Source organism: Alligator sinensis, unplaced genomic scaffold (assembly GCF_000455745.1).
Source record: "Alligator sinensis unplaced genomic scaffold, ASM45574v1 scaffold193_1, whole genome shotgun sequence".
Taxonomy (NCBI): Eukaryota; Metazoa; Chordata; order Crocodylia; family Alligatoridae; genus Alligator; species Alligator sinensis.
In genome coordinates, this window is record NW_005842199.1 from 1,076,593 (window position 1) to 1,093,745 (window position 17,153).

Here is a 17,153-nt window from a genome sequence, read left to right on the forward strand (position 1 = left end):
TTTGGTCTGAGCCCGGGCCCTGAACCGGAGCCACAGCAGCCACCTCCCCACCCCATCTGTCTCCCCAACCTACATCCCCTTTTATCCTTTGCTCTCTCTTACTTACCAGCAGTTGCAACTCCAGCCCCGGTGTCTGAAGCTGCTGCTGATACAATGGCTGCTATGTGGCTGGGCCAGGGCAGCAGTGGGAGCCATCAAGGAGTGAGACTACATAGGAAAGGTGGGGCAGGCATCAAAGTGCACAGACACCAGTGCAGCAGGCAGTAGGGAGACAAAAGTGGGGGAGCAGGGGAAGGGGGAAAAGCAGTGGGGGTTCAGGCTACTTGCCCCTGCACAGACTGCCCCCATCACTACTGCTTTCCCTGCTGTAGCAGTGGGGGTTGAATTTAAGACAACCTTACTATAATCAGATTCTAGATTATATTAAATTATAATTTTCCATATTTAAAATCTAATCACTGGGGGGATCATCTTAAAATCAAATTTGGCTTGTATTCAGGTAAATATAATAAGAATCATTCCCTTTGTCTCTCCCCTGTCTCTGGAATAAGATAGCAGGAAAAAATAAGCTCTTTGCAGTATTTCTGGCTTTAAAGGTTTATTAGATGTACTACATACTAAACAACTGTTCTGCCTTGACTCTAAACTAACGTTCTCTAACCTGAAAACAATTGATTACGGCTTTGCAATCCAAACTGTATTTTCAATCCTGGACCCCTGAGGCAGCTTTCTAAGAAGCTAAGTATTGGACATCGCACCCTGATCCTCAAGCCAAATTTTATGAGGAACTTTTTTCACATAACTGTGATCTGTTCTTTTTTTTTGCTACCCAGCTGATTTGGAAGTTTTGGTGTTGCACAGATAGTCTGTCTGGGAGAAAAAGGAAAACATGCTGGAAATTGTGAATACTGGTGACCCTGTAATTTTCAAGTGTCAGACATTTTTAGAAGCAGATATTATATTTGGTCAACTACAGCATCAATTTAATAATCCAGCCCTGCGCTGAGAAAAAACCCTGACTTTGGAAGCTGAAGAAACCTTTTGCTAAATATAGTAGCAATGGCTATTAGTATGAAAGGTGAGATTCTGACTTTTAAAGTGTCTAGGATGAGGTGAAATGCTAAGTTGAAGTGAAATTCTACCTTACAGGAACAAACAAATGACCACATGTTCTTGTTTGTGGCAGAACAGGTTTCTCTGCCATTGAAGTTTTAGTAAGAGCCTGAGACTTAAAGGTTGTCATTCAGACAACTTTTAAAGGATGCTTAAAAGTGGGATGCTTCAGTTTTTCCCGTACAAGGCCATAGATGACAGCCTAGATACGTATGAGAAATGCTTGGATATTTTACTCAATTTAGCCATCCCAAAGTACAAACTGGACCAGGGAGATTTAGAATTAGAGAAACTGGCTAGTGGGGTATAATCATGTGAGACTCTGGTGACTGATTAGCATAATGAATCTATTCCTGTTATTTGCCCAAAAGCTATATGTGTTCTTTGAATATAATATTTATTTATGAAATGTACCTAATTATGACTTATTTTCGCTTGCCTTCCGCAACTAACTGCATCATGGTGCAATCTATTTCCTGATTTAATCACATTCCCAGCATTAAAAAAAGAACCAATAATATCAGTACAGCACATGTATGCACAAGGGACAAACTACACTGCCCCCTGTTCAGCTGTCTTTTCTCACCCCCTGCCCTTTAAATACACTATCTTAAATCTTAGGTAATAAGATGACAAAATTCCTCAGCTCTGCTCAGTAAGTGCTATATGTAGCTGAGTGAGGCATCAGCACAAATATGCAACCCTTTGTAGTTCCCTGAAGCTGAGACTGGATTTCTGTTGACCCCATGCCCAGCATAATTTAGAGCAGATTTCACATCACCGAGGTCATCTACGTTCTTTCACTCTAACAATTTATTTGGCTGATCGTAACATTGACGTGAAAATTTACTCCGCACGTTCCAATGACACTTGTTAATTCATAGATAGGAACTTCTTCAACATGTCTATTATATGTTCTTTACCTAACCCGGGATGTATATTAGTGACATGTATGTTGACTGACCTTATCGTTAGGCCCTCTGGGTTTCTGTTAAAACAGTTGCTTCAATTTTAACATGAAATTTTCACATATCATCATAGCCATGAGCCAAATATAGGAACTATGAGGGTAATAGGTAAGCAAGATTCTTTGGGTAACTCCGATATCTTTTATTACACCAACTAAAATAGTTGGAAAAAGTCTTCTTTGCAAGCTTTCGGGTACAAACATCCTCCCTTAAACAAGCACCAAACCTCGCCAATCTTATCACCGGAAGCAAACTTCCTATGGCCCAAAACAGTACCGAATGGATCTAGACCATGGCATGACAAGAAATGTAAAACCTACCACTATATCTCCACCACCCCCACAATAACTACACTATACAACACAACAGAACTGTCAGCATTCCTGGATCTTACACCAGCCCTCCAGAAATGTAATACATCTCATCCAGTGCACCAAATGCCCTCATGGAAAATATGTAGGAGAAACCAAACAAAAACTGCACACCAGAATGAACACCTACTGAAAATCTATCAAAGACAAGAATACCCAATTACCGGTGGGGGCACATTTCTCACCAGAAAACCACTCTCTCTCCATTCTCTCAGTTCTAATCCTCAAAGGGAACTCATAAAACATGAGACTATGAACTTCACTCATCAACCTACTGGATACAAAAAATCATGGGCTAAATATAGACATTGGATTTATGACACATCAGAACTGGCCTAACATTTGATACCCCAGATAACCTCTCTACTATTTACCAGCTATATTCTTATCACCAGGTCTACATTCCCCTTCCCTGCCCCCACCTGTTTCACACCCATCGCCTGCCTCAATTTGTATTTTCACTGACTGGCATTCTCGCATACTGGCCTCTGGCTTTTCTATTCCATCCAGGAAGAGCACAGACCAACTGCAGACACCTCCTCAGCCTGATGAAGGGCATTTGTACCCAAAAGCTTGCAAAGAATTTTTCCAACTTTTTCAGTTGGTCTAATAAAAGATTTACCCAAAGAACCTTGCCTGCATATGTCCTTAGAGTGGGGTTTTTGTTTTGTGAACTGTCCAGGGCCAAATGGGTAACCCTGCCCCCAGTCTCCATATTGGGACCAGAAGTCCCGCCCCCAACCCCTGACTTTTGCCACAGAAAGTCTCCACCCTTGGCACAGAAGTACTTCTTTTGGGAGGGAGGATGCTGCAATCTTGAAACAGGAAAAAAAACCCAAATTGTATGCAAAAAACTAAAAAAATCTACTAAAGCTTATTTTAATTTTATTTAAAAATATTTTTGTACTGATTTATGAATTTGCAAAGTGTATCTAGATGTGATTGCATAATAGCGAGATGGAGCTGGGCAGGCCTTGCTGCTCAGCTGCTGGGTCCTGCCACTGGCTCTGCTTGGGTCCTGCTGCCTCCGGCTCCCTGTCATCTTTGACAGGGAGCCAGGGACAGATAAAAATTAATTTTCTAAAATTATTAGGGGGTCCATGGACTGGATAGAATGGCTTGGCGGGCCAAATCTGGCCTATGGGCCATATTTTTCCCACCCCTGCCTTAGACCAACATGGCTACAACCTATACCCCTGAAATGAGGGTAACTGAACATTTATATTAATTACATAATCTATCAACATACATTTTATCATTAATTACTAGCAGTTATTTCAGTTGCATAAGATTATAAACTTGCACCTTAACTGCAAATTAATGAGCATCTGGGGCAATCTTGGAAAGCAAGTATAGAGAGTAGCAATTAAGTAGTCTTGCCCATTGTAAAATATAGCTTTCTAAGTTTTGATATTGTTTAGAGAGATGGAGTAGGATATTACAGTATTCCCTAAAAGACAGTTGCAAGTTTAATGTAAGGATGAAATAGCATGATATAAAATAGTAATCACAAATAAAGAAGCTGGAATCCTATTAAACTTGTAGTTCTAATATTTAAAGTGACTCCAAAAGAAATTCACTTACTGATTGAAACTGAAAGCTCATGTTGTCTATACATAGCTTTAAAAAAGTAATAAGGAATCTCTTACCAGAAAGTATAAATACAATTTGTGTAGATTTATTTCTGAAGTTTCAATATACATGTTTCCAGCAGTTGCAGATACTGGCTTAATACAAAAACAGTGTCTGCAGTTGTTAATACATAATTTACTGGGATAAAAAGAAATTTGGAAATGTATTGTTAAATGTTCCTTAAATACAAATGAATCGGTTCCACTAGTTAAATAACATCTCTTCATGCCAGTTAGACTGCTCTCCTTAACACTGAACTTAATGTACAGGCTTAGTGGGGTGGGTAGGTAGTTTGGCTATAAATACTAATATTTCGCATTTAATAATGATGGTGGGCAGATTTGTGCTACTATGTTACTTTTAAATGTCAAAATCAATCCTTTCTATAATCTTTATCCAGCCTGCACATGAATTCTTTGCAGCATTTCCTCCTCCTTATTTGAAGCTCATTTCATTTTCTACAATTTCCATTAGCTAGATGCATTTCAAATCAAATGCATTTCCTCCTACATAAAAACAATTACAACTGATATATACCTCAAATAAAATGTTGAGAACTTGTTCTGTCTGCATAAGAAGCTTTCTTATTACAATTTAAAGGTTCATTTAAATCTCAACGTGTATTATTAGCTAAGTAACATAGCTGTAATGTTCTTTCTCTTCTTGGGTGGGTAGAAAGCCATGCTAGACATTGTTAGCTACTCTCTTAAAGACCAAAAGTATTACTATAATCACAAGCAAAAGCATTCCTATAATAACAACCAGCAATCACAGTATATTACCAGAATTTGTCATTTGCTTACAGTCTGTGCCATCTCATTACCAAGAAGAACTGAAGAAACCAGGAAGAAATGCAAATAGAAGCAAGAAAAAATGAGTAAGGCTTTGATTTAGAAAAAAACACTTAGGCTAAGTACAGACATTCAAAAAACCTGAGCCTGAATCGATTCAGTCTTTGCAGGTTAGTCTAATGTAGCCACACACCTGCAGTGGCTCAGGCTAGAAGCCGGGGGGAGGCGGGAGTGCTAGAGTGAGCTCTTCACAGTGGCTGGAAAGCTGGAGGGAAGTTGAGCTGGTGGAGGGGGGGAGGTATGGCTAGGCCCTGGCAGGCCTGAGTATGATTGGGGAGAGGTTTAAACTCCTACCCTGGCCTGCAGGGACGCCACCCAGAGTGTGCCTGGAGGGGGGGAGGGGAAGCAGCCCTTTCCAGATTTCTGGGGGTGGGGGACTGTTGCCAGACCCTGGTCCCCAGATGGCAACCCTGGGTTTCTTAGGGCCCTAGTCAGCAAAGTATTTAACTACTGTAAGTTGTTTTAAGTCAATAATTAATAAGGCTATGCTTAAAGTTAAGCTGTGCTTTGGACTAGGGACAAAGGTTATCCATAAACCGGTTTAAGTGATCAGAAACTGGTTAAAACCTGTAACAGAACAGAAAATCAGTTCACATACACAGTTTTCAAAATGGCCAAAACTGGTTTATGACAAACCTGGTTGAAAGTAGTATCAGACTTAATTGGTTTAGTTCAAACTGATTTACAGAACTTCTGTCCCAGAACTAAGGGTGTGCCAAACAGGCCCTATTCGATTTGGATTCAGATTCAGCCTGAATCAGGGACGATGATTCGATCTGTTGATTTCGATCATTGTCCCTGATTCAATTCGACCAAATCCAAATCTGATGATTCAATGCTGATTCAGTGAATTCGGACACAGGAACAGCTTTAAAAGTTTTTTCTACATACCTTGAGGTGGCAGCATGGCTTGTGATCATTGCAGTGCTTGGGCAGACGAAGCATCCCACAGCAGTGTGGGGGGCTCTCCAGAGTGCTCAGCAGTGAACCTGGAAGTGGACCGGAAGAACTTCCAGTCCACTACTGGATATGCTGGGGAGCATGCAGGGCCCACCACCATGCAGCGCCCACCACCACGCAGTGCCCCAGCCAGGGTCTGCTTGGCTTTGCCCCTTGCTCAAGTAGTGAAAATGGGGGCATGACCAAACCCTGGCCCTGGGCCTGAAGTGAAGGGGGGAAAGGAGGGAGGAAGCAGAGAAAAGCAAAGCTGTCAGGGACCTCCAGAATTTCTCTAGTGTCTAGTCCAGCCCCTGCCTGAGCCCTTGCCAGACCCTCCCATATAAGCACAATCTAAAGAGTAGAAGGTTTGCTTGCAGCACCCACAACCAAGAACACCCTCCAGGGGGGCTGTACATCTAGAGAAAAAAGCCACCCAGGGTTTCCTGTAGCTGGTTCCCCCCCACTCCCAGGGGGGCCCTGCGCTGCTCCCCTCCATCCCTGAGGCAGTGTTGCACAGAGCCCCCCTCCCTCTGGTCCCTTTGCAGGGGAGGAGGAGGAAGGGAAGAGCCCTGCCTGCTACAGTGGCTCTGTGACAGCCCAATCTGGCTTGGGCACAGGGAGCCAGGAGCAGCCCGGGCACACAGCTCCCATATCCTCAGCCCAAGCCACAGCCAGCTGGGAAAGGCCCTGCCCTCATGGCCTGACCCAGCCTAGCTCCTCCACGACCACTTTCAGCTGCACTTGCGGGCTAGCCTGGCTCAGCCCTGCAGCCCTAGCCCCAGGTGGGGTGAGTGGATAGTGGGGCAGGGCCCTTCCCAGCCATCTGTGGCTTGGACTGGGGCTGTGGGAGCTGTGCGCCTAGATTGTTCTTGGTCCCCCATGCCTAGGCCAGGCTGGGCTGTAACGGAGCCGCTGCAGCTGACAGGGCTCTCGCCCTCTACCGTGGGGCAGGGGGTGCTGTGTGAGGCGCTGCCTTGGGGCTCAGGGCTGGAGAGGCAAGGTGCTGGGCCCCACTGTGGGGCAGGAGTGGAAAACTGGACGCAGGAAGCCCTTGGTGGCTATTTTCTCCAGCAGTACAGAGCCCCCCTGGTGGGTGTTCTTGGTTGAGGACACTGCAAGCAAACACTAGGCTCTTTAGATTGTGCTTCTATGGTAGGGTCTGGCCAGAGCTCAGGCAGGGGCTGGACTAGACACTAGAGGACTTCTGGAGGTCCCTGCCAGCCCTGCTTCTCTGGGATTCCTCTTTCCTTTCCCACCTTTGCCTCAGGCCCAGGGCCGGGGTCTGGCCATGCTCCCACTCTTGCTGCTTGACCCTTCTCAGGAAGGAAGATGATGAAAACACTTGATGAAGAAGTGGGGTTGTGAGTACACTCTTTGCTTTTGCATCAGCCAGCAGACCAGGGTTGGCAGCCCTCAGGATTGTGGATTGTGCTGCAGCTCTACATAAGGAACAGCAATTAAAGTGACTGGGCCCTTTCCAGGCATAGTCTCTCCAAGCTTGGACAAGGCTGCAGTCTAGCCCTAAGCAGGAGAGAAGAACTTGTAACTCCCTAAACGAGGGGTTGGCAACATGCTACTGGAACCACTGGATCTGGCCTGGGGAGCCGGCAGGCTTTATCTCTAACTGCACCCATGCTGGGGCAGCAGGAAGCTGCTCAGGAGGTTGGGCAACTGGCCCACATTGCCATGACTCCCCACTACCCATACTTCCCCACCCTCCCAGCTTCAGAGTGGGTGCATCTTCCAGCCAGTGGGGAACTGAGCTGGGGCTGAGTAGCTTCTAGCTGTGCCCATGCGGCAGTCTGGGAGGTGGGGGGACTAGGTGGCAGCGGCACCAGTGAGGACATAGTTCCCAGCTGCCCAGCCTTGGTGCAGCTCCCCTTGCTGCTGACACTGCTGAAATCATCCAATCCAGACCAGATGGTAGCTGAATTGCTCCAGCCTACAGCTTGGAAAGGTTGCCAGCTCTTGCCGTACACCACTGATTCTCAACCTTTTTAAACCCCAGGCATCCCTCCATAACTTCTATCAATTTAGCAGCTCCCCATTTCAAAACTAATTTAATTATTATTGCGTGTAAAACATATTATGACTGGAAACACATTTTTTTTAAACAGGTCAACCATTCAGAATGTTTTTGACACTATAGATTCCTACTTGAAACCTCAGTTTACTTGTGAATCGTGGATGCTAACAGACATGAAAAAACAAAACAAAACAGCGCTTTACTGGAAAAGGCAGTGTGTTAGTTTGACCCAGCTCTGCAGCATCTGTATAGATCGTGTGATTCAGCGGGGCTTTTTGGTGCTTTTATCTAATAACTGATTTAATCAGCTTTAGTTAAAAGTGCCAAAAAGCCCTGCTGAAGCACGTGATCTATACAGACATTGGGTGAGCCAGGTCAAAATAATGTGATGTCTCTTCTGGGCATACACTGCACTCAGTGTAGCAGTGTGCTGAGCTTAAAATAAAGCACCATTTTGGGTTTTTTTTTAAAATGTCTGTAAGCAGTGTGTGTGAATCAAACACTCTAGTGAACAGTGCTCATATTACATGGCACACCACAGCACGTTTAAAAGTAGCTTACAGCATCCCAACCGAGGATCACGGCTCTAAAATGTTAGCCGTTGAACAGGTTAAGAAGTAGAAGGTTATAATTAACAGTGATCAGATAAAATTTTAAAATGGTCATTTCTTCTTACAGTGAGTTAGACCGGCATTTTTGTCCCATGAGAAACTGTAGAAGCCTCTTTTTGGGTAGGTATTTAAAACGAGCCTGGACTAAACACCTGATTGTGGCATAGGCGATTATTCTGCAGTAGCTGAAACATGATAACTCAACAGGGTCCTTTCAAACTACCTCTCTTATGATAGCCAGAGAATTTCCAGGTAAAACCTTGATCCCACTGAAGTCAAAGGGAATGCAGCCACTGTCTTGAATAAGCACCAGATTTCACCTTCCATGCTGTTTCAAACAACAGGTAGGTTACTGCAGGGATTCATTTTGATCAGAATATTTCATCAATTTGCAGAAAATACCATAAAGTTAGCATACAAACAATTATTCTTAATTATCCAGAAACACAAACCTGTATTTTCCACCTACCCTGCCAGTGAATGCTTGAGAAGACTGTGCAGTGTCATCCACAGTGATACCAGAGATGTTGAAATGGTGGCCACAAGATCCTGGGCCAATTTTCAGGTTCTCTGCTCGATATATCTTGTGTTCATTTGTAGCACCTTCTAATGGCTCCAAAATGTAGGTTTTATTTTCAAATACAATAATTCCTCTGTTATGGAAAAGATCAGAAAAAGATGCACCTGCTGTTAAGTGCTGATGAATGTTTGTTTTCAGCCAAGTCATGGGCTTTAATAATAATGATGAAATATGAAAAAGTAAAATGCGTTTTTTACAATGTCAAGCTCTGCTAGGGTAGGAGATATCAGAGTTGTATATTTGTTGTCTTGGCATATTACGCTTTATAAGGCTGAGAGAGAACTTTCCTTTTCTGAATTGGGTGTTGTAACGCAAAATTACATTAGTGTTTTATGGCATTTTCTATTCTTTCAGAGATGCATCACCACTGGAGTGGAGTCACAATACATTTGCATGGGAGGACTCCTACTAAATAGTAATGAACAAGGATGCAGGGAAATATTTTCATAAGGAAAACTACAGAATGGAAGTATTAATGAAGATCAGGTACATGCATTATACTTTGTAAAGTGAACACTGATGCTAGCATCGAATCTGCCAGATTAAAGTTGCATTGCAGTATCAAAATGAATTACTGAAATGAAGGTCAGAAGTAAAATCCAGTAGACTTCTGTTTAGCACTTCCTGGCCCAAGAATTGCAATCTGTAGTGCAGTAGCACCTGACAGCCCAAAAGCTGAAAGACCTTTGCAAACATTGATGAAAGAAGTCTTGCTATACCCTGCCAGCTACCATATATAAGAAAAACCCCAGACTTAAAGAAATAAAGTAATTTACTCAAAGTCACACAAAAAATCTGTGGAAGAACTCGACACGGTCTCAGAATTTCCAGATTCTTGCGCAGTGCTATACCAAGAATACCACACTCCCTTGAATAGCTCAAATAAGAGTTATATATGAGGATCTTTTTCTGGGTGGTCTCCAGCCATTTTGACCTGTTATATAGAGTAAAACTGCTGTAAACCTCGTGAATCCGTCTAGGTAAGGACTCCCTTTGCTTAGGGGAATATTTTGGTGGCAAAGAGATAGAGTAGTGCTGTTGCCACCCCCATTCCTCCCTGCCAGCATAGAGAACACGGACAGATTGAGTGTGGGTGCACCTGTGTAGGCACCAGCAATCCTTAGCTGGGAAGAAGCTGGTGGTAGTTGGCATAACATAAAGGAGCCTATCAAATATTATTGGAGTTGATAATCAAAGCTGCACATTTAAGGATGTGCCACAGCATCAAAAGTCTGCTTTAATTTATATTAGAAATTGTGGCCTGTGACCTGGCACACATGGGTGTTAGGGTGGTTCTATGGCCAGGCTTCCAGCTGCAAGGTGAAAGGTAGTCAGAGCACCTGGGCACAGTGAACACAAAGTGCTAGCTGTTAGAAACAGCTTTTATTATGAAAGGTGATCCTGGGCAGTGAGGATGCTCCCTGAGGATCCTCTGTTGGCTAAAGGTTATAGAAAGGGAAATTTTACCAAGAGGTATCAAAAGACAGTGGAGATGGCTGCATACTATAGTAACTGAGCAGAACTGAACTGGGCATCAATAGATCAGATTTCATGGGGTAGCTGAGTAAGCAGTCCATGTCAACTCTCTATGGCTGTTTCTCTTTCTGTAAAATGGGGATTGCATTTACCTGTTGCAGAGGGTTGTTGTGAGTCTTAAATAACTAGAACATTGGCTGAAAAATTTTATAATAATGTACAGTATCATTCATTTCTCCCACATCCGTAAATTACAGGAGTATTAATCACTGAATACTGGCAGAATTTCAGTTGGCTATAATTACATTCTACCTCTCTGAAATTATTACAAAAGTTTCAGTTGTCTAAGACATTTTTCTTTAACTCCTGCCCTAAGGTGCTGCCTATTGCTGATGCATGCCAGGGAATAGCTATTATTTTTCAGTCCAGAGCTGGCTGCATTTCGGTGGCGTGTGATCCTTGTGTGCATGAAGCGTGTACTGTTTATATGTCTGTTTGGGCTCATGATGAAGGTGCAATGCAAGTATAAAATATTACAATTAATATTACAGCAGCATGTGTCTCTGAATGCTTCCCATGCAGAAGTGAAAAAATGGGACCCAGCAGGTTAATGAGCACCATAAATGCTGATTTTAAAGAAAAAAATAAAAGAAAAATTATTAGGAAAAAGCTGTGTTAGCTGGAATGGAAAGGAATAATGAAGAAATTCAAGGCCCCTAGCCCCATTTCCAATTAACTGAAATTTAGTTCCAAGCTGACGGCACAATTTTAGTATAAAATTACTTTAACATTGGTTCAGCCTGCCCAACAAGAGATCGTTTCTCAGTTAACTCTTAAAGTGGAAAATAAAGATTGGATTTTCACCCTGTTGAAAATGCTAAGTAGCATCATCTTTAAGAAAAGGGGCACAATACACTGGTCTGAACACAGGACCAAGATCCAATAAATCATTTGTCACTGTCTTATCAGCCCTTGACATGCAACATAGGGTCATATTTACCCCCCTTATAGGCAAGCTTTATGGATTATTAAATCTTTATGAAAACACTGGAAACATTAAAATTGCTATAGATGGGAAAGGTAGTAGTTGATTACTGCAGCAACCCATGTGACAATTGCTGAAGTACAGGATTTTTAAACATGTATAACCTAGTGATAAATATTTCTTCCAAAACCTTTGGTATATAAACTGAAAACCAGTTTTTTCACTGCTTGAAAAGTCTGAAGGACAGATGATTCAGTATAAGGAGTGGCATGGGAAAAGATGAGGTAGGGCAAAGAGTAGAGAGACCGTGAAGGAATCCATTGCTTAATGTTTACCAATGTCAGTAAGTCAAAACTTTAAAAAACACCATTGTAGAATTTTCTCATTAAGTGTAATGTTTTCAAGTGCATATGAATGGAACAGGGCAAGTGCAAAGTAATGTCAAGTAGTAAAGCCCTAAGGCAAATTATCCACCAGTTTTGAGTTACTAGAAAATTTCCACATAGTAGAACTATCATTTAAACTGTTCTCTGATCTTGTTTACTCTTTTTAAGATATCCAGAATAAGGCTAAGAAGTTGGGAACTTGGGACAATGCATCCCCCCTTTTTTCCATAATTGGCAGCTTGATAACACAGCTTAATTAAATAATTGTGCCAACCCTGCAGCCCCAGAAGCTGGCACAAGAAGCAAGGGGGAGTTTCCACTTTTATACAGAAAATCGTAAGGTGTAGGGTCACAAGCTAATGGGACCAAGGGAGGGAACAGATAAAAGGTAAAGAAACATCCACACCGTGGTAGCATACATTCAGCACCTTCATTGTCCCTCCCCCCCAACACACCTCCGGAGATGTCCCCAAACAAGACTTTAGGCCCTAGAGTGCTCAAACAGCAGTCTGCAGCTGCCCCAAAGTCTGAGCCCAGCTCCTTCAGTCCAGTCCTGGCTGACAGCCAGCGAGATTTCCATCTCCACTGCATACTCCTCTGTGTAGGGCTGCCCATGTTCTCCATGCACCCTGCTCTCTCTTTCTCTTACTCCAGCTTCAAGCTTCCTTTTTCTTTTCTCCCCTCTTTCTTTGCCCCCCGCCCCCAGCCCCTGGGGGTTTCTGGCAGTTGTAGTCCAAATTAACAGTCAGCACGGCTCTGCAGACTGCCCCTTGGCTCCTCCTGCTATTCCATGCATCACATTCACATTCCATAATGGTTGTATTCTTTTCCTGGTATAATTAATCACTTCACTCTGGAGGCTTCTAGCAACAATAACAGAGGAGAATTCCATGCTTTTCTGTTTGAAATGGGCAATTCCAACATCCTCACTATACTGATAGCCCCTAAACAATACATAGCATCTAAATAAATATTCAATTCAAACGTAAGCTTGCACAGTTTATTAAAAAATGTAATTTTTTCACCAAAAATTCCCCTTTAATTATTGCCCATTGTTGGAAGAAAGCTTTCACTTCTCCATAAGCATCATGATGCCAGGGGTTTATACAAGAAATTACTTTCACTTACAATGTGCAAGTTGCAAGCAGCCATACCACTATTTCTAGAGTGCATCCCTTTTTAATGCCAGCTGTTGTTCATATCACTAACTGTCCACCATTTCCCTCCTACTGTATTGTCCCCAGGGATAGAAGGTGTGGATGCGAGGGCAGACACCTAGTTGAGCGACTCATCTCATCCCCTACTGGCACACCTAGACCAGGACACTCAATTTAGCCACTGAAATTCCTGCCAAGAATGACCCTGCAAACCTTTCAGAACAATTCTACCTTTGCATATTGTGCCAAAAATCATCAGATTCAACACAAGGGAAAATATAAATTTCAGTAGAATGCATTATTATTCTTTGTGTGCTGCCTACAGGATATCAGCCACTGGCTCCTGACCATTTGTAATAAGATAATGAATATCAAATATGAATTATTTTGGCTGGTTCTCTGTTTTCTCACTAATTTTCTTTTCCTACAAATGCATTTTTCCAGTGATCAGTGCCAAATACAGCACCTTAAAAATGTAGTTAGCTGAAAACTTCTATTTTCTTCCTCTTTTTTTTGGTGAAATGAGGTTGAAAGTAATAGTACCTTACAACCTGTCAGTATTTAGAATCCAAATCAATTCAATACAAATAAAATAAATCCATAATTACTTTTTTCTGTATACACTGTCATAGATTTTTCAAAACAGGCTCTATTACTCCCACGCTGGTTTTGCTTCTTCTTCCTGAACATGAGATTTTCTGTCTTCTGCATACTATAAATGTTTCCAAAGAGCCAAGACAGGATATGGCTCAGTTGGGATATTCTCTTTCAAAAGAAAACAGCCAATAGTTGGGATTTTTGCTGACTGGTATTTTGTTTAAAAAAATGAAAAGTAGTCAATGTTACAAGCCATTTAATTACACCATCAATATACTGCACACTGAATATTTCTGTGTGTAAAACTAAAAAAAAAAGGAAAATATTTAAAGAAAAAAAACAAGTCAGAAAATTATTTCTAGACATCTGTTGCCCAAGATTCATATCTTGGGCAACTGCTCCACATATTTATTTTTTGTATTAAAATATACATCCCTCCATAATTTAGGTACTAATTAATTGAAAATCACCTCTCATCCTATGTCCCTTCAGAGTAGTTATGATAAAATGGGGCAGTTGGCTTTATGGATCTGATCCAGTGCCCACTTAAGTCAATGGACAGAATCCCCCTGACAGTGACTTTTGGATTTGGCTATTACCAGCTAAGTTCAGCCAGGTCTGAACAAACAGCAGAACTTTTTTGACCCTCTCTGGGAGAACTATCTTCTGCATACCTTGGTTGCCTGCTTTTAGAGATAATTAATGATTCCTTTCATCAGTAGGTCTTAAAACTCTTTACAAAGGAAGTCAGCGTCATTGTTCCTATTTTATAGACAGAAAACTGAGACATAGGAAAAGGACCTGACTTCCCCAGCAATCCAGAAGCAAACTGAGTTGACAGCCTGTGTCCTTAGTTCCAATTCAGTAAAATCCTGATACATGCCAAGCTAACATGTAGGTATATAAGACACAGGTCATTGTGTACCATTTGTGAGCAAAATAGACAGGAGTAGTTACCAGAGGATTTGAGCAATACTGGGTGCATCTAAACATGCAATTAATTTGACTGAATAAACTCAGGGGTTGTTTGCATGGGAGTTTATTGCTCCAGGGCACCATGTTTACATATGCGCTCGGGACTGCAGCATGTCGAGCCAGGTTGGAGCAGCCCCACCTTGCAATGTTTTGGGGGGTCAGCCTGCCAGCCCAGTGCTGCTCAAACCTGGCTCAACATGCTGTGGAGGGCTTGGCTGGGGCACAAAGGTGCTTCAGTGCAGGGCTGGCCAGCAGGCAGCCCCTGCACTGTAGCACTCTCATGCCCCAGCCAGCCAGTCAGCATCTACACGTGCGCTGCGTGGTACTAAATAACACTGCCGCAGCATAGTAGTTACAAGTACTAACCTACAGCAGCGTTTAATAGTTTACTGCAGCCTAATATGGCCACGCGTGTTGACGCTGGGAGTTTACTACGGAACTAATTAGGGAACTCCACAGTAAGCATCTTGTGTAGATGCGCCCACTGTGTCACATATTGTTGTGTTCAACTTTGGTGTAGCTTTTCAAATATTTCCAGAATGGAGCAATTAGTTAATGGCCAATTCTAGCCCCCACTGAAGCCAAATGGGAGTTCTGCTATTAAATTTTGGGGGGACCAGAATGGTCTCCAATTTTGTAAACTGGTTTGAAAATAGAAAATGGTACATATTATCTGTGTAGTATCATAGCATTCATCAAACGTGTCTGAGTGATGACAGGATTAACAACTTAAGTGCTACAAAGGAACTGGTGGGATTCTTTATGGGTCTTAAAAGATCCGCAGGAGTCCTCAGCTGAGAATTCAAGAGGTCCCAGTGTCTCAGCCTTTCTTTCAGCTCACTCTGCAAGTGACAGAATGATGCTGTGGGACCCTAAGTTGGAGGAAGCCTGTGAAGAACTCAGGAAGAAGGTGGAAAAAATTGTGCTCATTAGCAGGGCTTCTCTTTCAAGTAGTTATATGAGAGCAGAAGAAACTTCACTGTAGTTACAGAGCCCCTCTCAGCAGTTCATTAAATGATATGACCAGCATTTGTCATGTGTGATTCATTCTCTAATCTTGACCTTCTCCTACTATACAGCTCCTTATAGAACTTTGTGTGCTCCATTGTGCTTCTTCCATTTCCCCTCCATACAGAAGGGAAGATGATCTAGTCCTTCCCTTCTCCCACTTACAGGATAAGTTCCATGCCCATAGCCTAAAAATCAGCAACTCCAACCCCAATACAGCCTTGATTCTATTTTTTCCAGACAACCTAGTAGAAGATCAGTCCACAACTAGAGATGGGGCAGGCCCTTCTCCTCCCTCACCAGTAGGGAAAGTATAGACTGTGTGTGGATGGGGCTGTGGTGTGGAATTCTCTCTCCCTCCATGTCAAGGAAGGGGAATTTAAACAAAACATGAAATAAATACTTTTGTTTTAATTGCTATTTGACTTGCCAGGAACCTCCCAATTAGGGGAAGTGTAACTAGAGGGAATAATTCAACTTATTTAATATATGACAGTGAAAGGATGTATATTTTTTCTTTCTTTCTTTTTTTTTTTTTTTTTTTACAGAACCTAATAGAAAGCCAGTTGTAATTCATAAATCAACAGGCTTTAGAAATTTTTAAAATATAAATGGGATTTTTCTTTTCCAACTTGTCAGCAGAAGAGGGGACCCTGCCAACGTAAACTATCAATGCATGCTTGTCTGAGAAACTGTGAAGCTGAAGGAAAACTTGGCTAGGGCAGCATTATGTGAAGCTGTGATATATTATTTTGCTGTGTTGCAAGGGGAAAGTTAAGTAAATCAATACATCTGATATCCATGAATGCAATTAAACATTTGGTTTTAATTAATCTCAGTCTTATACTCATATTAACCTTATTGCCATTGAAAGTGCAATATAATTTCCTAAGTATTTGAGAAATAGGTGGCCATTATATTTGTATATTTTGAGTAGCCACACTGGGTGAGAATCATCCCTATTCAGAAACTCAGCCCAAGGCCCAAGCACCATTTAGCTCACATAGATTTAAGTAGCATTTAAGTAGTACATAGGCATTATGCTGCTGCCCTATGGAGGAGTGAATTTCATAATCAGTATTACAACTTGAGTGGTGAATGTGTGATGTTTCTTCCCTATTTCCCATACCCAATAATCTGCTGGTTCTAGAAACTGCCCTGCTATTGGATAATGGAAGTGTATCCATATGAGTGCACATGTGCTTGCATCCAGATGAGCACATTGTGCCACTGCCTTGTCCCTGGGGAATGCCCACGCATGTGTGCTATGGTGCATGGCAAGTTGCCCAGGGTGGGGTAGGAGAGGCTGGGGCCAGTACCTGGGCAGCCTTACCTGAGACACTGGGGGCAACCTGGGGCTCTAGCAGTGGTGATCCAGGCATGCAGGCTCTGGTTTCAGGCAGCACACACTGCCACCATGTGTGCCACCTTGGGTTTTTTTGGCACAGGTTTTTTTTTGGGGGGGGGGGGGGGGGGGG

The 17,153-nt window shown here is 42.5% G+C and overlaps 1 protein-coding gene across 1 annotated transcript in view; it reads right to left on the reverse strand.

The window, feature by feature from the left end:
- The window catches only part of ADAM12 (ADAM metallopeptidase domain 12), a 109,507-nt gene that overhangs the window by 81,393 nt on the left and 10,961 nt on the right, over nucleotides 1-17,153 (reverse strand). Inside the window, exon 4 of the mRNA XM_014521274.2 lies at nucleotides 8,981-9,164. Within this exon, the coding sequence (XP_014376760.1) occupies nucleotides 8,981-9,164 (184 nt within the window). The remainder of the gene's footprint in view (nucleotides 1-8,980; nucleotides 9,165-17,153) is intronic.